Genomic DNA, 25,654 nt, shown 5'->3' with positions numbered 1-25,654 from the left:
ACTGCTTAAGTATATTCAGAAATCCTCTGTGTGCAAATTTAGTTTTCTTCAATCTATACATTTTGGTAAATTTGGAGTTTAAAACAACAGATTTTGAAATTTATACTGTAAATTCTAATTTGGAATTAATATTGCTGAGTCACTCTGCATTTCAAATTCTATAAAGATGCAAACGAACATTAGGCTGCAGCTGTGAACTGTATATTTCGTATGTAAGTGGTTACTTAATGTTAACAAGCAGAACTTACCAGGTTTAAGAACGTTCCAAATATGTAATAATTCTTCAATGCAGTTTATCCATTTAGGCACTTAAATCTTGTACCCAAATTTATGTTTTGATTGCTAATAAAACACAACTCCTTTTAAATATATCTGAGACGTTTAGACAGGTACCACTTGTGAAAAAAGGCATCAAAAATAAGCTTCAACACCACCGTAATATATTTTATTCTTCAGGATGTTACACTGTAATATTCTTCAATTGGTAGCTCATTGCATCAAATGTTTGTAGAAAGTGTGTAGTTCTCAAAGTCGTTCAGAGTCTCCTTTTCCAGGGATGCAATGAACGTTTCAATCCTTCATGAAACAGGCACAAAATGCAAATTCCTTCATTAATGAAGCCAGTTGTGTCAGTGCCCAGAACTTAAGAATCACTAAGTGGCAGAAGACACCCACCAAAATCATTATTTCTCTTCTTTGATTTTCAGCAGCAATTTTTTTTTTTTTTTTTAAAATCATTGGTCTCCATCCAAAATCTTACAGTTCCCCAGCCTCGCATGCATATACTGTAGTTAAGGATAAATTTAAAGGTCATTCACATTGTCCACAACGAAGATGTCATTCCTTCATACTGTTTCTTCTGTTGACAGCAACAATGGGTTAATATATTCAAATCCTTCAAATTCTGACTGATCTATCCGCTTTATTATATCTCTGCAACACAAAGAGAAGCATTGCTTTAGTTTTATCAATTGCACATACTATTTTTGTTGCTGTACTTTTTCTTCAAATAACAACAAAACACCTTGCAGAAATGTATGTGTAGGAAGTTGCACAGAAACAACAGTAAACGGGGAAAAAAATAAGTCTCTGAACATACAAATCCTTAACACTAATGTTTTATCCCAATATCTAAACCAGATAAACCAATCTAAAATGATTGGAAATTTTGAAACATCTGCTAAAAAGTTTCTTCTGCCCTTCCACTTCCACAACACGCTTACTTAGAGGGCCCAAAAAGCAGCATGTAATAAATAACAGATATTTTGTAATACCAGTTTGCAAATAAGAAATATAGATTTTGCTGTCAGAAAGGGCTGCTGATGTTATATGTAAAAAACAGCCCATACTCATCGTCTGGGGTTAGCTGCACAGGTTCGCTGGTGAACTGCGTGTCGAAGTTATCCAAACCATAGTCGTCTGTGATCTGAGGCTGAAAGGGAGGGGTTGCTTGCTTCTTTTCCAGCTAAGGAGAAAAAAATATAATGGGAGAAGGGAAAAATTAAAATATTGAATATTTACAAAAATCCCCTAAGGACAACAACATTCATCAGCTCTAGAAGTGAAGAGAGGGATCTTCACCACCACAGTCTGCAAATTCTCTTAAAATTCTGCAGGTCCTTCATACTCTTTAGCCGTATCTGACTGACACGGAACAGTTTTCAATCTCATTAATCACCTTGTGAAGACTTTTTGTGAAGACGGTTCTCCAGCTACAAGGAATGCATTTCCCCTCTCACGCCTCTATTAAGAAATTCAGCTACATTTAGCAGAGGCCTCTGTGCTGCTCCACGCCAGTAACAGTAATGGACTGGAGCCATCGACTCTATGTGCCATTCACGTGTGTTTTCCCCAGAACATGCCAAGTAAAACGGGCAAATTTTACATCTGCTGGAAAAATCCTTTCACCACCGTTTGATATAAGATTTGTCTTAATCTTCCTGGTGATTCTGATGCACTATATATATAAATTATTGTCACTATCAAGATAAACATCACTTAAAATGTAAACAGTAGATTTTTCCCCACTTAAAACAGAAGTTTATACAAACTGTATTGGCTCCAAAATTCTTAATTTGATATATTTTATAGGTCAGTTTCACAGGGAAACAAAGGGAAGGCCTCTGTGTGTTTCAAAACAATACTAACAACAAAAGCCAAATTTTCCACAAATAACAAAATTGCATACTCAAAACAGAAATAAGTTACTATAGTAACATTTTCTGTAATAATTAAGAGAAGAACTCTACAAATTCAACCTCACTAAATGCCGTTGGAGAGAAATGTCAAAATACCTCAGTGATATACATTACAGGCATCAGACACCAATGTAATTAGTGCTCTGCATTTGAAAATAGCAGTCCATAAATAATTCAGCCATTTAAGTTTTCTCTAACTCGGTAGATTACACTCAGGACTGATAAATCCCCACAGAGATGCTTATTTGCTGCAATACGAGAGCTACCCCAATGGATTTTACTTTTCTTCCTGCATTTGTGTGCAATTAGAGGAGATTTATCACAGGTCACAAGTAAAAACTGCAATTGCAACTTAGATCTTAAGACTCAGATTTCGAGTTTAAAGTTCTACAGAACAGTAAAGGACATAAGACTGTAAAAAGCCCTTGCCATTTAGAAATGAAAGAGTACAAGAAGGGGAAAAGCTCCTGATTATATTTAGCAGGAAGGGAAACTTACGGCAGATTAACTGCCAGTTTATACAGCGTAAGTAACTTACTTGTATTAGCCTTTAACCTGAAGGTCTCACCGCCCCAGCAGTGGGGGCAAAACTCTGTCATGCGGTCAAACTGGCAGTAGCAGAGACACTCACATTCTAATTCTAAAAGTTACATTCAGCTAAAAAAAAAGCCAAAGCTACAATCTCCATAATCTAACTTAAAAACGACAGGTAAGCATCACGTAAGTGAGAGTAGTTACCACTGCCCAAGATGATTTACTTGTATTACCAACAGGGGCAGGAAACCTGGTTTTAGGCCAGATCTCATTATCCTCGGCACAGAGTAAACAACAAAAAAGGTGATCGATCACCAAAAAACTCAGGCGTTCGAGGTTTAAGACGAGAGCCCGACGAGTACAAATGGAGGTGTGAGGAAATCAGGAAACCGTAACTGGGTAGTGAGTCTCTGTACATCAACATCCCGTCAGTTCCCGGGGCTCAGAAAGCCTCACGAAAGGAAGTTGTAAGGAAGACAAAATTAGCTCCTCCCCACCAAGCACAGCAGGATGAAAGAAACAGCAAAATGAATATTTAAAGAATTGAAGTGGGGTGGTAAGATTGTCATCGTGAGTCAGTCGCATTAACATTGCAACAGCAAGGCATCCAACGAGACGTTAGACACCAGGCCGCCTCTTTTATGTTATAATCAGTAAAGCATAAAGGCACTCGAAATAAACCACATGGTGAACGCGCAGCCTTTAACGTGAGAAAATGAGTGAAAACAATACATTGGTACAGCTCTAGAAAAAACCTTACTGCTCCTGCACACAGCTAACAGCAGCCGTGGCTTTGGGGTTTTTTTCAGCATATAATGGATAAATACCATAAAACCAGGCACTGGGATAAGAACAGACTTCATGTACTGAAACAATCAAAAAAAGGTTGTCTTGGTACTTCCCCAAACGCTGCCAAGCCACCCTGGATGCAGAGCGAGTAACTGAGAATGTTCTTGGCTCTGCCACAAACAACCCCTATGACTAACCCTAGGAAAAAAAAAATGTTTGTGGTATATGTGCTCACTTTACCATTATTTCTTTTTCCATTTTACTCAAGCCTCACACAGAAAAACACCCAACTTCAGCCAGCATTAGACTCTTGTTTCCTTGCGTTTCAACTTGAAAAGATTTGGAAAAGCTTTTAAGTCAAAATCTTTTCTACGCATCACCTGCATTTCAAAGAAAATTCAAATGATTAAAAAAACCTTTCCATCTATTTTTTCATTGTCTCCCGAATATATTTCCCAATGCTCTCATTAGACATTTTAGCTTAAAAGTTATCCGACACGTTAGATCCTCCTGAACAGCACCGTCCTAATCGTATCACGGCGGAGCAGACAACCACCTAAATATTACCATTATTTTTTAAACAGATATTTTGTAAACACCGAGTACTGTAAAACGGGCTCCTCGTGCAGGGAACAAGGTCTCCTCTGCAGAACGCGACCAGCGAAGCTCTGAACAGGGGCCTTCATCACGCAGTTGTCTCTCCTCCTCTGAGCCTCTCCCGTGTTGTTACAGGCACCGCTGCCGCCTGTTGCCACGCTCCCTGCACGCTCCCTACCACCACGAGAATATTATGGGCGCATTTTTTTCACTGTTCAACTAGGTTTTAAAAAAATGTAATGCTGACAAGGCAGGATTCCTGACTTAATTGTTTTATTGCTCGAGTGTCAGTAAACACAACAGTGTCATTTCTGTGATGGTTTTCTAGGATGAAGACAGAAGTAGGCACAAGTGCCAAGTAACAGAAGCATTTAAAAACCCTACAATTTCAATAAAATTTTATGCCTGCAAAAGCACTGAAATGCAAGCGATGTACTCCACCGGGAGCTGAAAACTTCCCTCACGCCAGCAGTAATAAACAAAACCTGAAAATAACAATCAGAGAATGGTTTTAAATAACCACGCTGCTTTCGAGCCTCATCCTTAAAAAAAGGACCTGATCCTACTCACACCTACTCCTTACTAAACCCCGTCACCTGCCTGAATCATCCTCCTCATTTCAAAAATTATATAATTTGTAAATTCAGGGTGGGTTTTTTTGTAGACTACAAAGGCTTCCTGTATCTGAAGCACCTCATCTCCCATGGGCGTATCTAAACCGGTTTCACGACCCTTTAACCAAGCGCATTGGCTGGTCCATCACCTCCTCACCCCCGGCCAAGGCAGAGAAATGAAGTTCTGGAACAGCGTTCCCAAAGGCTGTCCGTGCTCCTCCATGCTTCCTTTTCCACGGAGCTTGAAATTAATAGGACTACATAAAGTGACCATCAAGAATGTTTTAATATGGTTTTTTTAAGATGTTCTCTAAAATTCATGTGATTTAAAAATGATCCCCACAAGTCATAACTGTTCTTACAGTTTGGAAGCAAGTCAGATTTTTTTGGTCATGAAATAAAGTTTGTTTCCATGATGTTCTGTCACTTGGAGAAAGCAAAATAGCTTTCACGTGTCTGGAATTGCATTTCACTGCTTTTAATGGGGTTGTTCCATATACACACAATTAATTAACTAGAAGAGTCTATTCCTTTTGAACACGTATAAACAGAAGTAATGATTTGTACCAGATCCCAGTCTATGCTGCGGAAAAACGTATGAGACTTGATATCGGCGAATCCTGTCTGCGGCTGACACCCAAGCCTTTCCTTGGGATCCTGCGGGAGACACAGAAACTCTCGTTACACACCTGGAGCCAGTCACAGTCGGTGACCATCAGAAGTCCCCCTACATGCTCCCAGCACACCCCATGGCCACGCACACCGCTGCTCAGACCCACAGTATGGCTATCGAGGGATTTTCCTTCTTTTTTGAGTTTGCTTGAAATTTCATTTAAAAATATTTTACAGCTTCTTAGAATTAAAAAAGATAATCTCGATTTATTTAGTAATGTATAATTGATATACTTTTCTCCATTAAAAATTATAATGGTTCTACAGATTCAATCAGTGTAATTAAATAAGTAGTAACTATTACAGAAAAGAGCTGATAAACGAGCCTACAGTTATTTTTGTCCATTAGGTGCAGGCTTTGAAATCAAGCCTGGGCTGCGGAATTCCCTCGGTAAATCAGCAACTAAGAAGTGGGTTTTTTTAACATACGGGATACCAAGGTTTTATAGATTTTTCTTAATAGTAAGCAGATTAACTTCTTAACTGTATTGCTTTCAACAGGAAGCTCTGACTTCCAGATCTGAGATGCTAAATATAAGAGAATGTCATTTACCTTGTTTAAAAATCCTTTTAACACATGGGAAGCCTTGACAGACAGAAACCTTGGAATCCGGATGGGCTTCTCAAGAATAACTGTTACAGGTTTAAAAACAGCGATATTGGGTTTTGGTGTATGGCACTGACCACGATTTCAACACAAACACTGTATTACTTAAACAAGTTACCATTTGGGAAATGGGAAGATACGCTAAGTATTTAAAATAACGCAAAGGAGGAGCTGCAGTAATTCAGTAATTACACTGACAGTTCAAGATGTTCTAAAAGAAACATTGGCCTCGTTACCTTTTTCTATTGTGTGTAGTACAAACAGGGAATAAAACTTTTTCAGTGTCCTCAGTATATGGAAAAGTGTGATTTTAAACAGGATTTGATTAAATATAAGGCTTGTTGGGACAACCGGGGCAGATTCCCTTCCAAACGGCAGCGAGTAGTTTACAGACCGTTCTGCCCATCAGGGACCAGGCAGCTCCGCAATTCCCCAAATTGGTGCAGAGTTTTACTGTAATAAATACGGCAGGGAGTGCTACTTCTCTTTAGAAAAATTCACACACCGCTATTCCCGAAAGGTAAAACTGTTACAGAAGTTATATTCATTTCATCAGAAGTAAAAAGAAAATAGATTATCTGGAGCAAAACAACAGGTTGAACTACGGTCCCGTCACGACAGACCCTCCTGTGCTCTCATGCAGCAGAGTTTTACAGTTAATTCTTGGCCTGGGGACTGCCTTCTAACAAACCTGCCATTCCATCCAAGTTCTGACTGTTATTTTTGAACTGTGGACATTTTAAAACAGTATTTTACGGTCTGAAGAAGGCTTCCTATTTCCAGACCATTTTATCTGAGTTCACCAAAATAAATTCCTGGGATGAAGAACTGGAAATATCCCTTATCTACAGCAGATCCACAGGCAGCTGTGGGATAACAATGGAAAAGGAAAACCCAACTCTCCTACTGGAACTGCTGAGTTTCATTGTTTCTCCCCCAAGAAAGAAAAGAAAATAAAAATCAAAATGACTGTACCTTGGAAGAGGTAATCTTCAGTGTTCATGTCTGGATTGTCAGTAATTATATCAAAGGGAGACCTTCCCGCCATCATTTCAAACATCAACACACCGAGCGCCCACCAGTCCACGCTGAACCCTGAAAACAGTTGCAGAGCAGATTTTCAGCCAGGATTCCTTGAATTTAGGTGTGTTCTCTCCTATAAATGAGCATCAATGGCCTGGTTCTACAAAGTATTGAAATTCTCTACTTTCACTGAAGCCACAGACGCAACTTTCACTGTCACTGGGTGAGACCTGAGAGAGTTTTCTGAATTGGGATTTCAAAGGTCACCTGTGGAGGAGCTTGTTGGCATCTGCCAGGCAGCACTGCTTCGGTGAACGTTCCCTGTATTTAAGCTGAAAACGTTCAGATTATTTTTTTTTTTTTTTTTTTTTTTTTTACAAAAAACATCTAACTAAATGACAGGTTCAACCTATCGATCGGGTCAGTTCACAAATAACAACACGGGTTAAAAAGACTGTTAGACTTTTAACCTCTGCATCAGCAGTAACTCGTGTAGAGCGTTCTGTAGCCTCAGCTGGAGGCCAGCAGTAGGAGTAGGATGTCAAGCTCTTCAAGGAACGGACTTGCTTTTACCAAAGTATCATTTAATAGTTATTTTTCAGGGAAAGCATGATTTAAAAGAAGCTGAAATGAGCGATAGTGAGAGAAAAAGTAAAATAACCTTATTTCAGAAAATATCAAACTGTACAAAATGTATTCAATTTTCTCAACGTACTGTGGCACAAAAATGTGAAAATCTAAAAATAGTTGTATTTGAACCAACATAGACCAACAAGAACTTTGCTTTGTGATTTATTGTAACTACAAATTGTTCAGCCACGGCTTACCATACTCTTCTCCTCTGAGGATCTCTGGTGCAATATAATTTGGTGTCCCGCAGAAAGTGCTTGTAGTGTCACCAGGGCCCAAACCTTCCTGCGTGCATAAATCATTCCATAAATTAAAAACTGACCTCCTTTTCTGCGAATTTCCCTTAATTAAACTTATAAAGCTGAGTTACTCAGAGAGTCTAAAGACCTTCCTTTAACAAAAGGCAACACTACAGCAAAATAAATACTCGGAGTGCTCAAAGCTGGCTCCTGACTTCACAGCTTCTCTTCTGCTAATTAATTGACTGAAACTGAGTCACGACACATTTGTACCAACATTTTGCTTACTGTTTACATTTCAACAAATTTCTTCCACAACCAAATTCCGAGCTCAGTGACACACGTGTTAAGATAAGGAAAACTATTCTCAGTTTTCTCTTAATATCACCGGGTGCAGCAGCTGATTCAAAAGCGCAGCCAGAGCCGTGGGACTGAGGGGCAGGGACAAAAGGAAGGTAAGAAATATCCTACCTTGCACATGCCATAATCCGTTAATTTGATATGACCCTCTGCATCTAAAAGAACATTGTCTAGTTTTAAATCTCTGTAGATTATGCCTCTTTCGTGTAGGAAGTTTAGAGCAATACAAATTTCAGCAGCATAAAACCTGAAATGAAAAAGGAGGACGTTCTTATTAGCATTGAGATTGTACAAAAGCTACTGCAATGAAAAAATATCTGTTCTTAAAACATCGCTTTACAGTCAGCTGTTCTCTATCAACAGCAGAACACAAAGGAGCTACACTTATTCATAAGAGCACTGATCTCATATATTGTAAAACTACTCCTTAAATTAAATATGAGAAATTTTTTTCATTCTACTAAGAAAACATTTATTCTTTATTCTACAGATTTTTCCAAGTATGACAGAAGATCTGTATTTTCAGCTTGTTAAGAGCTACGTCTTCTCTGACCAGCGCTGTATGAATTCATTGTAAGATGAAAATACGGGGAATAGTTACATCTTCTGTCTACAGATCAAGGAAGCATTACCGAAATATGAAGCAATAAACAAAAGCAAATAGGAATAACTGTTACTACTAATCAAACGCTTGCTTTCTTAAAAAAAAACCCAAAACAAAACATATCCTTCAAAAAATTAAAATTACCATTTCTTCCCAGGGCAGTACATTCTGAACTTACGAATCAACTTTTCATTCTTTCTTTCTGTTCATATTCTTTTATGGAATGAAGTTCAGAAAGCATTTCATACAGCACTAAAGAACTACGACGCGAACCCCCCTATAACCGTGTCAGTGAAATACCTTGCATGTTCTTCAGGCAGTTTCCTTTGCCGTTGCATATGAAACATAAGATCTCCCCCGTTTACATACTCTATGACAAGAAACAATCTGAAAGTATATAATACAATTAATGGATTCCAAGGAAACTCTCAAGAGACAAAGACTACTCTTATCCTTCCAATCTGAGCCATTTTCATTCCGCTCTTGAATTAGACTTCTAGATTTCTTATAGTTACAGAAACTATTTAAGAGAAAAAAGAGGGTACATATTTGATCCACGTTATATAGGGTCCCAGAGTAAAGGTACAGGAGAGGCAGTGGCACACAACAGGCCCCTGCCCTGAAACCTGCACAACTATTGGAACAGCCCAGAACAGCTTTTGCCCAACGTAACGCGGTACTCGCTCGGCGATAGATGTAAAAAAACCCCATAGCGTATAGTGATATATAGACTTTTTTAAAAGTTACTTAGAAATAATAGCAAAACCACAGAAGTGTGCTAGAAGATGACATATGGCAAAAATGAAAGTTTATCCAAAAAAGGTAAAATTGCCATTTGAAAAAACACCAAAATAACAACAACATAGTTACCTGACCACCTCCTATTCAATGATGCTGATTCTTCTGACTTTTATGGAATAAAATTGCCCAGTATAAAACTTGCCCAGTGAGTGCATGCTCTGAATAACACCACCTCGTTGACTGAAAAAAGCCTGCCTGGAACAACGCTGATTATTTAAAATAAAGGTTCTAAGACTAAAAGACACTTTAAAAGATGCATCAAGTTGAATTGAAACCCTTCTTGTTAAAGGGTAATCCGTCAGGAATCTGGTACAGATTTCCCTGATGTAATAATTATTAAATTGTTACTCTGCCTGCCTAAGTATTGTTCTTTTTTAACAGCAAAGCTGTGGCACCAAACCAGCTCTGCAGCTGAAATGGAGTTTATACCCATTTAACTCAGCAAGGTCTCTGCATAGACAAAACCCAAAACTTCTCGTTTGTATTTTCAATGTAGTTTTGCCATTAAAAGGTCACCATCTTTTAAAAATTACTTCATCGTTAACAATAATTAATGAGTATTTGGCAATATTCCAGAGATCAATAGGTTTTGTCAGATTTATGACAGTAATTAAATATGTAACTTGGAAGCTTGCTGTTTGTGATGGTTCAGTTCCTGAAATGCTCAAACAGATCTATTGAGAGCAAGACGAGATAAGACTCACTTAGAGGGATGTAACCCAAATATACTTCCAAAAAAAATAATATGTTTTTATCTGAATAGCATATGACACAATCATCTTTTTCTAGTTGAAGCAACATGATCTAACATATCATTAATATATACATACAAAATTATTTCTGTTAAACCCTATAATCATCACTGAACTCTTCCTGATACGCTGTTAAGAAAAATACTGTCGTTCCTAAAAGGAAAAAAACGTCCTGTTTTATTTGTATAGATCGACTGAGACTAAGCAATTTGAGGACTGAGAAATTCAATTCACATGTGTCCATTATTTCTCAGAGATGAAAACTAAATTTGGAGAGGCAGCAGGACAGGGAATGAAATCCCACTCTCCCCTGACTTTGCCAAGCCCTTCATCTGTAGAAAAACATGAAATAGAATAGAGTGGACCCCGTTCTGTCCCTCTCTCCCCAGAATATTCACTGAAGGGAAGATGTGGGCACAAGACGGCTGCAGCATCGAGGCTTATTAGTTCCTCTGGAGAACAAGGTTTCGAAACAGTCTTCTCAAAACAAACCAGAGAAAAGCCAGTAGGGAAAGAAACGTAGGTGGAATCAGCCTTATAAAGAGACTTCTATAAGGGTTTGCAGGAAAGGTTTCATACTTGGGAAAATATGATCCCGGCAACGCTGCCAAGGTCAGAGAGACCTCCGGGAGAGAGCTATGAAGGCTGTGGCTGCCCCGGGAGGCACAACTTCTTTATACACCTCATTTTCCAGGAGGTGAAAACTCCTTTCCATATATTCACACACTGGAAAACATTCCATTTGGAAAACACATGTTCCAATCCCTCAAACCATTCTAATGGGTAACAATTAAAGATGATTTTTTTTTCCCTTTGAAAAGGATTCTTCATTTGAAAAACTTAAGTTAAAAACTTAAAGGTAAAAATTATTGGACGCAACCCTGCTGGCAAGTCTTTCAGTGGCTTCCCTGCAAGAATACAAACACTAAACTAAAATTAAATAAACAATAAATAGATAACAATGCCATGAGTATCTTATTACAGCATCCCTGATATTTTTTGCTTCCAACTTTCCTGTCCTATTTAGAAGCTTCCGATGCTTTAGCACCATTCAGAACCTGCAATTTAGAGTTGCTTGTGTCAAGTCACATCCAAGCACGTGTGTGAATACTGGTGGTCCTTGCTGGTTTTAGAAGGATTTACTCCAACACCAATGGTTTTACAGGGTGGAGGTTTCAGATTGTTGCTGTCCTCGGCAGACCCCTATCCGGCAAACACGGGCCAGCCCAAGGACATAATTTGTTACGATAATAAAGAGTGTCACTAGTATCTGAAACAGTATAAGCAGCTACATTTAGCATCAAACAGTATCTCTTAAATACACATTTATTTTATCTTAAAAATGTATTTAAAAGAAAGAATATGGTCCCTTGGAACTTTCTGTAAGTGCACTTATAGACAAACTGTACTCCTGCCACAACTTGTTTTCCTTGGGCCTGTTCACACGATCTGATGTGGATGGACTTGCTCATGGCTATATCCATGGCAAATGGCTGGAGTTATAAACATAAAACTACAGTTTCACTGCAAGGAGAAGCCAGGCTGGAAAAACAGGACTCCTAAAGATACAAGAGAGATACAGAAAGCTTTGACTGCCTTCAGCATGTTTTCTTCTCTTTCTGCTCCTCCGCTCTGTCAGTGTAACTACCACAGTGGCATCAAAGGATCTTTCCATTGCTGAATTCAAACTTTTTCTTGTTTCCATTATTTGTAAGAAATCTCATTCTCAAAAGTTCGCTCTGCCCGACCACTTGAATTTTTACATTAGATGTTCAATGTTACTTAGTATTTGGCGAGAAGGTGTTTGTGAATGTTGGTTTAACTCAAAGGGCCTTTCACACCAGTTTTTTAGTTGTCCAGAGGGATGGTTTTTTTGGTCTGAAAGACAAATTTCTTTTGGTCAAATCCTTAGTTAGTCACCTTTGGGGATCGTTCTTTCTCCCTGCTCCAAAATACTCCCCAGTCCATGTACCTTCAGAACACTCCTCATACAGCTGCTTTACTTCCTTTATCTCAGCTTCGTTTTCCCTGCTCGGAACATGCTATTTCCTACAACTATAACCATTAAGGGGTTGAAAGTACGGAGACTGAAAAAATGGTACAGTGCATGCCTGAGGATTTTAAAAATTGACAATACACTTTGTAATGAACAAGTGATTATTCTTAAGGACAGATGACTAGATAAGCCATGAAAACCTCTTAAAACCGTTGCACTCTACACTGTGTGCCATTCAAGTAAGTCGGAAGAGTAACTTTTATCTTCTGATTACATACATATAGCACTAGGCATTACGGAAGTGTGACAGAAAACAGGTGCCTGTGGAAACAAAACAAAGCCCCAACAAACCACAACACCCCCCCCCTCTCCCCCCCCCAAATTCCCCAGTAACATATAAGCATAGGCATAAAAGTTCTCCTTGATTTTCTTCATATTCCAATTGCAAAGTAAGAAGCAAATAATCCACTTTGGATTGTGCACACAAGGACAGTAACTAGTATTTCAAAGTAGCCAAGAGTTTATTAAGCACTTTTTCAAATGAAGTCACCTACTTCATCAATATGTGCTAAGGTCTCATAAGCCTCATATGTAAAAAATACTTTATATACATAGAAACATGTAGGTTTTTAAGTTATTATGAAAAACTATTTTTACTTCACAGCCCAACTCTTACGCTATTTTGAAGAACAGAGAAGTACAGTTTGGCCCCCTGAGAACTGATTCAGCCTCTTCAGCAGAACTGAGGATTATAACCTCTCTGTTTTACCCTGCTCCCATCCTCCTGCTCCCGGAGCCGTAGGGCCTGTGCTCGGGAACACAGCGCATGGCTCCTCCTCATTCACCTTCTCCCTTGGGATCTGGACCTGGAACCCCTGCCTTTTCCTCCACACCAGGCTGGCGAGAGGCTGCCCCGTGAGAACCGCATCCCTGACCATCCTAATGCCTCCTTCCAAAGACTACCCACTGTGATGGCAGCGGTGATGTTTGCTTTATGAGAAGCAGTTAGTACAATCATCACGATTTTCAAAACAAAATAATTTCAGATCTTTCTTACCGACTTGTTGTTTGAAAGCATGAATGTAAACCAACTAGGAATGGGTTACTGGATGCCTGTTCAAACACATGTTTCTCTGTCTGTACCCAATCAATATCCTGAAATAGAGTAATTGAACAATCAGAACTCCTGCTGGATAACCACTGTGGGTATTCCCAGAAAAAAAAAAAAAGAACAACTATGCTCCCTTACATATACTGGCATTGTTACATATGTTCTGCAGAAAAACAAAAACCCCCTAAAATCTGGAGGAAGTTATAAAACATTTTAATTCAATTATATATTCAGAAGTTTCTTAACCATTTAAAAAGGTCTGCACAAAATTTAAGCCATTTAAAAATACCATACATCCGCATTATTTGATACACTGCTCATACTGCTTCATGGAAATAAATTCAATTATTGTAGATAAATGACCCTAAGGCTGCTGAAGCAACTCATGCCAGTAACAAAAGCAATGTGAATCTCCAGTTTTTAAAAGCTTCAAATACACTGACCATCATTTTCTCATCTGAAACTCAAAATGAACTCAATGAAACTACCAAAATCTGAGTAGTTTGTCCAACCAAAATAATTCTTAAAAGTATCGCAGACTTCCAGGAGCACCTGAACACAAAATCTAACACCTTGGAAAGGTAAACCTGGGTCCAAACGTGAGCCAAAAATTCAATTTGGAATAAAACAAAAACATCCACTTCTTTGTTCTTAGCAAATGAGCTTCTTTAAAGAGTCTTCAAACTCCTTCCCTATTGCGCTTGTGTACATCAGTATTGTACTGCTGCACTACTCCCAGCAAGATCAAGCTTGGAAAAATTTCATAGCAGAAGCCCAGGTATTTGATTGGCTTCAATCTCATTTAGAAAAGAATCTTTCCTTCTCTCCCATACCACCCATTACCTGGAAAGCACTGACTGATTTAATCATACTGATACTTGCTTTGTAATTAATTTTCTTTCTCCATGAAACACTTATTGGGTAAAATCTCCCTTACTTAACAGTATCTCATGCATTCACAGAATTCAGTGAATTTCCTATCAATTCCCAGAATTCCATTATACAGCCTATCTTATAGAAAAGAAGAACCAATTAGCTCAATCTTCTATGTAATTCTCTGTGAGAGCCACTATTCAAGACGGACTTTTCTCATCTACCTCTGATTCCCATGAACAACTGCATAACTCATTAAATAATGCTCTTATTTAGCTTCTACCTTCTTGGAAAAGGACATGCTAAAAAGAAAACACTAAATAAAGCACACAACAGTCTAATCTTTGGTCATATAAAGAACCATCGGATTAAAGAGCAAGCCAAAGGAGTTTAGAAGAACTTTACAAGTTCAGTCTCCTAACCCCAGCCTCTGGAATAACGACAAAAAGGGCAGCCAGAGAAACCGATTGAAACTACCAACACAAATAGCACTTAAAACAATCCAGTTTGGGTTTTTTCCCAACATCCTACTTTCAAGAAATCCAGTCTTCCTAACCACGTAAAATCAATAAAACATCATCAGCTTAAAAATTCTATTTTTAAGCATTCTATTTGCTTCTTCTGCTGCTTCTGCATTCTATTTGAAAAGTTCACTGTCTATTGTAAGAACAGCTCTCTAAGCAACTCCCTATATGGTGAGGCTGATTGTCCACCTCCTTTTTTATTTTATTTGACTAATTCCACCCACGAGGATGACACAGCACTTCTTCACTCTTCAGATACTGCATGGTGTCATACTGTAGGTACCCTGTCACACACTGCCACTCCCACGAGCGTGTCACACTGCAGTGTCCCAGTCCAGCCTGACATCACTTCTTGTCCTTCCCTCGGGTCTCTCTGCTGGTTTCTCAGGGCTGTGGTCTGACCACACAACTCCCATTTACCCCAGCCCCTGTCCCAGTACTTAACGCGGCAGGTTCCAGTCTAATGGCAGTGTAGGTGGTTCAGATCTGCCTGCCTTGCTTGCTGTGACTGATTCATCACATGTACAAAAAAAAATAGAATGGATACAAAAATCTATACTCTTCAAGAAGAACGAATATTATAGGAAAAACACAAAGGGCTGGGTGGAGGGTTTTCTTCCTTTTTCTTTTTCTCCCTCTCTGCCCCCAAACTCGTGTATTTGAGATCCTGTACTAAAAAAAAACAAAACAAACAACAGGATTTTGAAAATGATTGAGAAATGCAGCACTAATTTCTGTGGCAGAGTTTTTTTTTTTACAAGCCAGTTAAACCATAGTGACCCTAAATGGTAGTAGAATATTTTCTTTGAACCCATGGAAAAAGTATTCCAGAGGACTGTGTCACTCACAGATGCTCTCTGTAATTGTGAACACAGTTTCAGCTCCTGTTCTTAAATACAGACAATACTTTGCAGCTCCATTAATTTGCCTTGGAAAACATATTTGTTTTCTTTCCAAATTAAGTGCCCACATTCCACCCTATTTATCTCACAGATTAGCACAACCAGGTTGGAATATTTTTCAGGTGTGTTCTACTAAGACTTATTAATAATTGTTATTAAAGTAAGGGACATTCCTCTCAGATTTGATCTTGGTGCTTCATGCAGACAGTTGATGACAAATGAGTTCAAAAGTCAGTAAAACTATTACAGAAATGTTGGCTAAAACCTTAGCTGCTTTTTGTTAAATTTTTACAATATATAACAGAATACAATTAACACGGACTTTTACCTCATCATCATGGACCAATTCTTTTTTCACTACCTTCATAGCATATATTTGATCATTCTTTTTTAACCGTACTAAAAGAACTTTGGCATAACTTCCACGTCCAATAACTCTGATTAAATCAAAGTCCTGTAGTCCAAGCCCCTGAGAGATCTTAATTCCATCCATTCCATCAATGACTGGTTTGATATCCTGTATAAAAAGAAACAGGTGACAGAAACAGATGACATTTTCATAACAAGTAACTATAAAAGCAAAGAGGTCTTTAACCATGGGTGGGATTTGCTGAGTTTGCTGCCTTTGTCACTGGCACACAGATTGGAATGGCTGATTGTTACACACTTGGTCAGAAAAGTTTGCTTGGTATTGTTTTGCTCTTAAAAAAAGTTACTGTGTTTTTCAAGGCAGTAGTTTGTTCAGTTACTCATTTAAATATTCCCTACTAGAAAACAGAAGGCAATGCCTTGAAAAATGAAGTTTTATTCCAATTCTTGAACCACACTGCAAAGGATAATTCTACATAGCCTAAGTGAAGAGCACCTTTCATATTCTGACAAATACTGCAGTACAAATTAATAAAAGCTACCTAAAAAGAAGAGAGATGAGGAAACAATAATTTGCTAATGTATGTACCTGTCTTGGTTTCAGTTTAGGCAGCAGCTGTCTGTATCAAATTCACTACAGTTTTAATGAATATTAATATTTCTAATAGTGCCTGGGAACGTACGAAAGCAGATGCCAATTTCTCCAATGTGAAAATTTGCAGAAAATACTCCACTATGAAGAATGTTATTTTAAAATTCTTTATTTTAAAAGATACGTTTTATCTTGACTGTTTGCTGGAATTAGATGGGAACATGTGAGACAAGATCAAGCAGGTGAACTAGACAAATGTAACGTGTACTCTGACATTTCATTTTTACCAATATATACAATGCTTTGACATACTTCTGTAGCCTATTTTTATCTGACCTCATACTACTATACTTGTAGACAGATCAGCATTCTGCTGAACTATGGAAAGTACTTATATAAAGAATCTTGATCTAGGATTGACTGCTATTAGAAGAGATTGCTCTGAGCTTAAAGATTCTAGTCAACAAAGCTCCCAGAATGCCACTTCCTCCCTGTAGTATACCTTAAATTATATTAGTAAAGCTCAAAAGCAAGGTGGGAAAATCAGAGCAGCATAATTCAGGACAGTTGAGCAAATGGCACCTATCAAAATTTAAACACAAACAGTATCTACCTGAGTACTAACCAGAGCAGAAGTCAGCAATTCTACACAGCATTTAAAATTCTCTGCTGTGTTTTAAGTTTATACCCTTCCATCTCTGAATTTGAGATAAAATCTGAAGACACGTGACTGAAAATAAGGCGGTCATTAACCCAAGAGCAGGAGCTACTCGAGTATGAAATAATGGTAGTGACAAGTATTGTACTGGAGGCACAGGAAAAAAAGGTGCAGGCTTGTTAAAAGCAGGATATCAGACTAACTGCCAGAGGATGCAGAGTGCAGCCTATTTATTAAATATGCCAGAAGCATTTTTAAAAGAAATGTCTTGAAAACCTTTAGAATTAAAGTATATTGGGATTTTTCAAACTGCATTCGTGGCGTGCAGAGACTGGGTCAGACTGTCTACTACAAAAGAGCTGAAAAAACCGATTTTAAGTGTATGTTATTCTATTTGTATTTCCACAGCAGCTGCCTATAAATGATTAGGTTATTATTTATATGAAACATCTCAGAGAGCTGGATAGTTAATGTATTATCAGACTGAACCAACTTTCATAATGATTGCCTGGAGAGGCAGCCTGAGGGTGATGAAGGGTGCACATCCATTAGAGAGCAGACAAGACAATGTCAAAGCCATCATTTGTTGCAAGGACCAATAAAGTCAAACCCTCTGCTCAATCACTCTTGTTCCAACATGAATGGAAGGGAGGAAAAAAAAGAGGGGAAAAAAAAAGTCTCTCTCACAACATGATTGAGATAACAAGAGCTGTATACAGAAGACTTTCGAAAAATCCAACAAAAATGCTTGAAAAAAAAAGTATCAATTTTCAGAAGGAAACACCAGACTTGTCTTTTTAAAAGGTAGCAGAAAAAATAGGACAAATAACTAGCTATTTTATAAAAAGTTGTATGATTAAGAGCATGTAAATGTGAATTACAAAAATATTTGTAAAACGTACCTCAGAGTCATCTTTAATGGTGTCATGTTTCCGGTTTGAAGGAATGTAGGGAACTGGAAAAGAAATCAAACAAGTAGTGTGGTTATCAAGGCCCTCATTAGAAATAATTTAAAAAATTGATAAATGGGAAGATGATTTAGTTGTTTTAAATACTATGGGACAGTTGATGAGGTTTTTCCACTTTATTCTTGTAATCCCGACAGCAGATCCAAAGGGCAGTGCAGAAACAACCAACTCTGAGACGGCAAGAAATTCATCAATGAACCTTTGAGCTCAGAACCGACTCTGACAAAGGCCAGAGCCGTTTTGGACCCTGGGTATGATAAATGGGCCCTAAACACAAGACAGGTTAAACCATCAAAAATATTAACGTAGAAAGAGCACTCCAATCACACAAAATTAAGAAATACCTAAAGTCTGAGATGCCACTGGTATTGGCATCATAGTTTGGATCTGAAGTGTAGGGGTTTCGTTTATTTTAAAAAGTAAATCTATTGTTGCCAATTGCTGCTTAACTTGACCTTCCGGAACGATTTCAGATGACGTAAATTTAGGATGAAACTGAACCAGGTGATATGCTTCAGAGATACAATCACTGTAACCGAGTCCCTAATGAGCATCTAGTCCATGGGACTAAACTAGAGCTAATCCAAAGGAAGCTTTAAAAACCACAAACAGGTAGAGTGGAAACAGGGCCTTGAAATGGGAAAATACACAAATTCCAACTTAACAGAATACTCACTTCCATCAGTTTCTTCTGAAGGGAGGTCAACTTCATCATTTTTATCATCTAACTGAGGTTCCTGGGTAGGCATGACCGAATCCTTGCAAAATACATAGGTTAGATAGGAAAAAAACGTCGGTTTATGCAGTCCCTTTTAAGTGATTATGTCTTGCCAAATAACTATGATGCAACGAGAACCCACATTTGTATCTTCCAGAATGAAAACTGGATTTTGTAGAAAGTATTTCCGAATATCAACATTTTATAAGCCTAAATGCTATGTCAACTGTTCCCTGCAACTACAACAAATGTTCAGCTGTCTTCTAAAAGTGAGATTACTATATTTTATTGCAAAGTTCAAACTTTAATTCTATTTAAGACTACTGACTCTGTTCCACATGGAACTGCAACAAAGTAAACACCTCAGCATGATGTTTCACACTCCATTTAGAGCACTGGCATATTCCTTTCCTGTTTAAAAAATAGGAAGTGTTACTCATTCAGCAGGGGTATTGCATACATCGGTAACAATCACAATACCAAATAATTTTGTAGTATGTTTGGACCCTGGTCTCATTCACAACTCAATCATAGAATCATATGATAACAGAGTTGTGAATAATAAGATAATGAGGCGCGTAGGACTATTGCAGCAGGTATGGCAACACACATTAATAAATTGGCTAAGAAGTTAGTAATGTCAAGGCAAGTCATATGCAATCCAATAAATAAAAATACAGGTTTGAGTTTTAAGTTAGAGACAACATGATGCAACAACCAGCAAGATACTGGTTATAGTCTGTGATGAGTATGGGGAAGGGCTAACAAATTCAGGGATACATATTTAAAGGTTTAAAGCCTAGGAAAGACACTAGAGTTGCCACTGGCACACATGAGGGGAATGGAGAGGATGAGAACAGCCCTGGAGAAACTGAGGTGGCAAGAACATGAAAGCAACAAGCGTTTTTGCAAGCAGTAGTGCAAAAACCACACCAGTGCCTTAGTTCTTAAAACATTCCCATAGGCTTAAAGGAACAAATGCTAAGACTGTCAATGACAGCTCTCTATCTACCTGTAAAATACAATAGGTTTACTGGAGAAGTCAAACTCAGGCTTGCTTACGCTTAAGTTCTATCACAAGTTTTCTTTTCTTGTTTTGTCTCTACTGCTCACAGCCCAAAGGCTTGTCCCTCCACAGACATTTCAGAAACTGAAACTCAAATGCCACCGAGTATCATAAAGCTACAACCACACACAGCTTTTAATTACTTTGGAGGCACATCTAGAAACAGCAACACAGGACACAATGGAAGAGCTTTATACCCAATGCAAACTTACCATATGCTTTTTGCAGGTCAGTGGAACGAGTATATGACAACGCTTATGGACCAACAATTTGCAGTTGATACACTTGTAGCCTTGCCTTCCGAGCCCCCATATCCTTTCACTGCACTGGCCACAATACGCTCTCTGGAAGACAGAACAAATTATAAATTCAATTATCAGTTCCCCTCTGTAGGTGAGTAGTTACCCAGCAGCAAGAATCCACCCTACGAGACCCCATCCTCGTTACCTCCTAATAGATGGTCAATAATAGTTCTTTCAGGATATCCAGGATTTCCCTAATAACTGAAGGTTACGCTTCACACTTAACAATTCAGCTGAAGGCAGTTGTTTTTTAATGAATGCTAAGAAAACAACTATCTCCAGCATTACAGCCAAACGTGAGCAAATCATTGCTAGAGAATAAGCATATTCTGAATTTCAGGTTCTGATAGAGGTTACCCAAACAAATCTGACAGGAATTTGTACTACACACTTACGCATAAAAGTACCCAAACTGACTGCTTTGGAGAAGACTGGTACAAAATGTTACAAAAGCCAAGTTAAAGTATGAAGAATGTTCTATACCTACACCCACATACTTTAACAGTGGTAGAACATCAGTAGAAACTTTGCATAATTAAAACTCTCCTATGAAGTCTGATGTAAAAACCTCTGTACGTTGCACTATTTAATATCAAAAATATATGGCCTTTTTTATACATGCAACAAAATGGCATCTGAATAAATGAAATCCAAAGGAGGACAAATTAAGCAGCCAGACATCCTACTGTTGACTTTAACAGGGTGGGTCTTTAAATAATTTTTCCAGTGTATGTGTGCTGTGGTCATTTTATCCACTTCACCCAAATTGCCAAAGAGCAATGTGAGATTCTTACATGCCAAGAAGCCACCCAGTCCCTGTGATCCCTCTACACGTTGCAGAGGTTGCCAACAGAAAACTTACTCGTTATTCCCTATCTGCAATTTTTCTCCAGCAATTACTGCACCCGGCTCCGCCGCTGCCTGTGGCTCTGCAGGCGGCACAGGAAACCCGGCATCTTTCCCCCTTCCACGCTTCGGCAGAGCCCCGCAACTGTCCCAGAGCCACCAAACAGTGAACGTCTGTTCCTCCCAGCAAACGGCAAGTTCGAGTGCGGTTATTCAGATCCTCAGAGTAATGAATCACACACAGTGTCCTGCCCAAAAGTGTTAAGCTACGATAAATCCTTACTCGTAGTATTAAAAAAAAGTAAAAATTATTAAAAAAAAAATCAAAGAATGGATCATTTTAAAAAAAATATTTTCTGTATTGCCCTTCTTATATTTTGATAGTTGTGGAAAGCAAAACTTAACTACATCCCATTCGTCTGTACAGCCAGTCCTCCTTGATCGGGAGAAACCTGAACTGCACTGCGCAGGAAAAAAACACCTAAAAAACATACTGCCTAATAAGAGAGGAAGCCTTGGACATCTATAGCCACTTCTTACAAAATTCCTGGTCCATCAGACTTCTTTCACTTTTCTTGTACACGTTTGGCAGCAGTAATATTAAGACTAAATAAAGTATCTTAGACCCTGGAAATGACATACAAAAAAATAACCTCATTTACTTCAGTCAGATGCAGGGAAGCAAGGAAATAAAAAAAGAAATGACAGATGGGCAGCTCCTAAATTCCTTCAGTAATGCAGGTTTCCCTCTCATACCTCTCCAAAACAAACACAGGAATAACAAAAAGTTAACTTCTACATTATGTTCAACAGGATTAAAGTTTAGATTCTTGCATGTGTTCATTTACTTGAGGTTTAAAAGGTTATTTTGAAGAAGGAATTCATTCATAAGGGAATACTCCAGCCTTAAAACTTCAGTCAACATTAAAATTTGGTACTTAATTCAGTAATACATATAAGACCATAATTTATTATTAAATTTATACATTTTAATGTCACGTTTCACAGTTCGTGTCAACTTTATTACTAACTTCAGTTGGATATGCTTTGTGTTCTGGCTGTATCTGATTTCATTTCTATACGGTTATAACAAAGTAGCCTTGGTTAGGATTGTTGACAACCAGGTGCGCTAATGAGGTTTCAAAATCTTTATGTGTAAATTCACTATTTGTCTAAGTTCCATGAAAACATCATTATCTATAACATTATGGATTATTAATGTGGAGGGTCAGCATTCACAATGTTTCAAAGACTTATGTTTTAACTATGTAGCAAATAAGCACAAAAAAAGTTCATACTATAAATTTAAAAGATTGAGTTGGTACACCACATGAATGCTGTCATTCAGATATATGACATTTTTCATATATCTAGTGATAAGATACTGAGTTTTAAGGGGCCTTTCCTTCTTTCAGTGCAGTTTTGAGGTGGGGAGCATTAGGAAAAAAAAAAAAGCTGATTTAATTTTAAAAAAGAAAGTTACTGCTGAATCAAGAAGTGAAGTGACCTCACTGTACTCAGTTTGGTACAGAACTGCCCAAAGCAGATGCTACATTTGAATCCGTGCTGCAATCCTCAGGCATAATGGGATAAGTGAAGGAGGTGTCTCAGCCTTAAAGCTACATTCACTTGCTTATGTGGATTAAGTCAGATTCTTAATCAGTTGTATTTTAGCTCAATGAATCAGGGTGGTGGTATTTTTTTTTTTAAATTAGATTATGTAATACCTCAGATTCCAAACAGTTACAGCTCCTAAAAAGAGCTCTGATCTTTAAGAATCACAAAAAGTACTGAAGGCAAAAGATTATGCTAACTAGCAATCAAAATCACATCAAGAGCGGAGAGGAGAAAAGCTGCTCTAAGTATGCATCAGTTTAAACAGTCACTAAACCAGGTTTTTTAGAGACTTCAAAAATAAATAATTTCCACCAATCATACATTAACCCCACCCCAGATTCAAAGACTTTCAAATTTTTCTGATTGTTACTACCTGAATAACGCTGCACAGACTGAGAAGTCACATGAATAAGCATCTTGCTTTTCCTTTCTTTTCAACACTCAAATACAGAAAAAGCACAGACTGAGAAAACAATTACTACAGAACATTACCAAACCCCAACATTTTATGCAACAGTACTCACTCTGTTAAAACGTTTGGCTTGAAACAAATGCCCATTCACTCGGTACAGCTTCCTCCATCTTCTGGCTCCACGGCGGTAGATTGATTCTAAGAAAGAAATTAAAAAGGTATAAAGCAGCAGCATGGTAGCACGGCGATACCAGACACACTACGTTAAAGCAAGTTGTGACTTAAAACAATCTTGCTTTTCTAAATGTCAACGCACAGCTAAAATCCCTGCTGATGTGTTTGGTGTTTTTTTTTGGTTTTTTTTAAGGCGGCAGTAAATGACAGCTCCTGCAGGATGTGCTTTCACCGCTGCCTCTCCCTTTTCGCCGTCCCTGTCTCCTTCCTCACATGATGATAATCCTGTTACAGTTTCTTGGCCGGTGGCTGCTCAAGCTCAGGTGAGAAGGACAGATAGCTGTTAAAGAAACAGCTTCCTCAGAAAAAATTACCGTGCTGATCTCACCATGCCACCTTCCTATGTCAACGTGTAACGGATGTTTGGTGCTAACAGTGCCTTAGATTTGCAATATTAAAGATGTTACAAGTCTTGAGAGTTACATTATTTGACCTCGTTTTTATGCTGCCATTAAACATCACCAAAATACTTCTTCTGTTATGACATGGTTCAAGTGCAAGTCTGCGATTTAATATATTCTAAACATAACAACAGGCAATCATTTAACCTGTTTAAGCCAGACTCTCCCAGATGCAACACATGGCAGTACCCAGCAGCTGCTCCAGGTTACTTCTATTGTCACTTTTCACTCACATATGTGCAGTTTCTGTGTGACTGACTAATTAGAACATTTGATATTTAATATTAAGTGAACATTAAGTACCCAATGGGTAGTGGGTGGGGCAGGGAGCACAGGGGGGACGAAAAGAGGGGGCGAATTAAACAGAAAATTCAGCAGTGATGTTAAAACTGACACCATATGCCTGATATCAAGAGGCTAAAAAAATAATAATAAAAAAGAGTCAGATTTGGAAAGATTCTCATTGCTGAATAATTAGTTCTAATTATATCTACTAAGAGATTTCAATTTAGGAGTTACCAAAGTTTACTGCAATATTTAGAGTTAACAAGCACAAAAATGCTCTGGGCAATCCTGCTTCAGCAGGGGAGTTGGACTAGATGATTTTTATGGTCCCTTCCAACTCTAAAAATTCCGTGAAATTCAGTGAAAAATGTCTTGTGTCTAAAAAGACAGTGAGACAAGTCTGATACATCCCCTTAAACATTTCCAGGAAAAGTATTTTATAGTGTTTTTACAGGGGTTATAATATCTTTTTACTTGAAAAAGAAATTGAAAGACTAGAATAGCTTTAAATAATGATATCAAAGTAAGAATTATCTCCAGTAACGCGGTAAGTAAGATCTTCCAATATGCAGTTTTATATATGCCTTCTTAAAAACAAATTACTAGGTATACTGCAACTTAACATAGCAGCTTGTACAAGACGTATTTTAGCAACTTTGGACAAAGAAATTAATAATAATGGCAGTTTCATAGGGAATGGAGAACTAAACAGCACAGGACATAAAAATAACTCCATCTGAGAAGACAACAGTAAAACATACACTTTTACAGTATCTTGTGGAGAGCTACATATAGACTGTATTTGGTACTGAGGTACACTGGTTCTGCTGACCAAACCAGGTCAATTTCACAATAAAAAAATTAGAAAAATACATGAACTAAAATGCCCCAGACAATATAGTAAAGAACATTTAATATAAAAACTTTGATAGGCTTGATTGATAAACATTGCTACATTCTGACAAGGTATGAAACTGTGAATTTATAATCCTCAGACGTTAGTGCAAAATCATCTTTAACGTTTCTGTCTTTCAAGTTTTAAACAGTTAAGTTTTAAATACCCACATCTTATCAAAGATGAAGTCTTTTTTTCACTGTCAAAAGATAATGCAAGTAGTAAATAGTTTCTTTGTTGAAAAAATATTTTAACTTAATATTGAGCAAGTCAAAAATCCCAGGCTACTGACATACAATATGTGAGCACTGACTAATACTGGGTCTGATTTTAGATACTATATTTTTGTCCTTCAAAAGGAAGGCACATAAAAGTATTGAAGTTTCTGTGACTCCACAAATCTACAGTGCCAAATCCGCAAACATTCATATGTTACTCTATTTGCATGTGCAAATGTTTACTTTG

General features: G+C 37.9%; 1 protein-coding gene across 5 annotated transcripts in view; it reads right to left on the bottom strand.

Annotated features, from left to right (window-relative positions):
- Window positions 1–419: 419 nt before the first annotated feature.
- The window catches only part of PRKCZ (protein kinase C zeta), a 49,591-nt gene continuing 24,356 nt past the window's right edge, over window positions 420–25,654 (bottom strand). For 3 of the 5 annotated variants that reach the window (XM_074161751.1, XM_074161754.1, XM_074161752.1), the window contains exons 6-19: window positions 23,487–23,572; window positions 20,410–20,541; window positions 19,090–19,171; window positions 18,348–18,400; window positions 16,155–16,343; window positions 13,474–13,571; window positions 9,168–9,254; window positions 8,375–8,510; window positions 7,862–7,949; window positions 6,987–7,106; window positions 5,958–6,037; window positions 5,300–5,389; window positions 1,350–1,465; window positions 420–933 (exon numbers count right to left, since the gene is read on the bottom strand). In XM_074161751.1, coding sequence (XP_074017852.1) covers window positions 846–933; window positions 1,350–1,465; window positions 5,300–5,389; window positions 5,958–6,037; window positions 6,987–7,106; window positions 7,862–7,949; window positions 8,375–8,510; window positions 9,168–9,254; window positions 13,474–13,571; window positions 16,155–16,343; window positions 18,348–18,400; window positions 19,090–19,171; window positions 20,410–20,541; window positions 23,487–23,572 — 1,445 coding nt within the window. In that variant the 3' untranslated portion in view covers window positions 420–845. Of the gene's footprint in view, window positions 934–1,349; window positions 1,466–5,299; window positions 5,390–5,957; window positions 6,038–6,986; window positions 7,107–7,861; window positions 7,950–8,374; window positions 8,511–9,167; window positions 9,255–13,473; window positions 13,572–16,154; window positions 16,344–18,347; window positions 18,412–19,085; window positions 19,172–20,409; window positions 20,542–23,486; window positions 23,573–25,654 lie in introns of all 5 variants that reach the window. The other 2 variants (XM_074161750.1, XM_074161755.1) reach the window with 2 other exon arrangements.

Source organism: Numenius arquata, chromosome 20 (assembly GCF_964106895.1).
Source record: "Numenius arquata chromosome 20, bNumArq3.hap1.1, whole genome shotgun sequence".
Taxonomy (NCBI): domain Eukaryota; kingdom Metazoa; phylum Chordata; class Aves; order Charadriiformes; family Scolopacidae; genus Numenius; species Numenius arquata.
The sequence above is the reverse complement of the archived record's forward strand: the minus strand, read 5'-3'. Positions and strand labels throughout refer to the sequence as shown.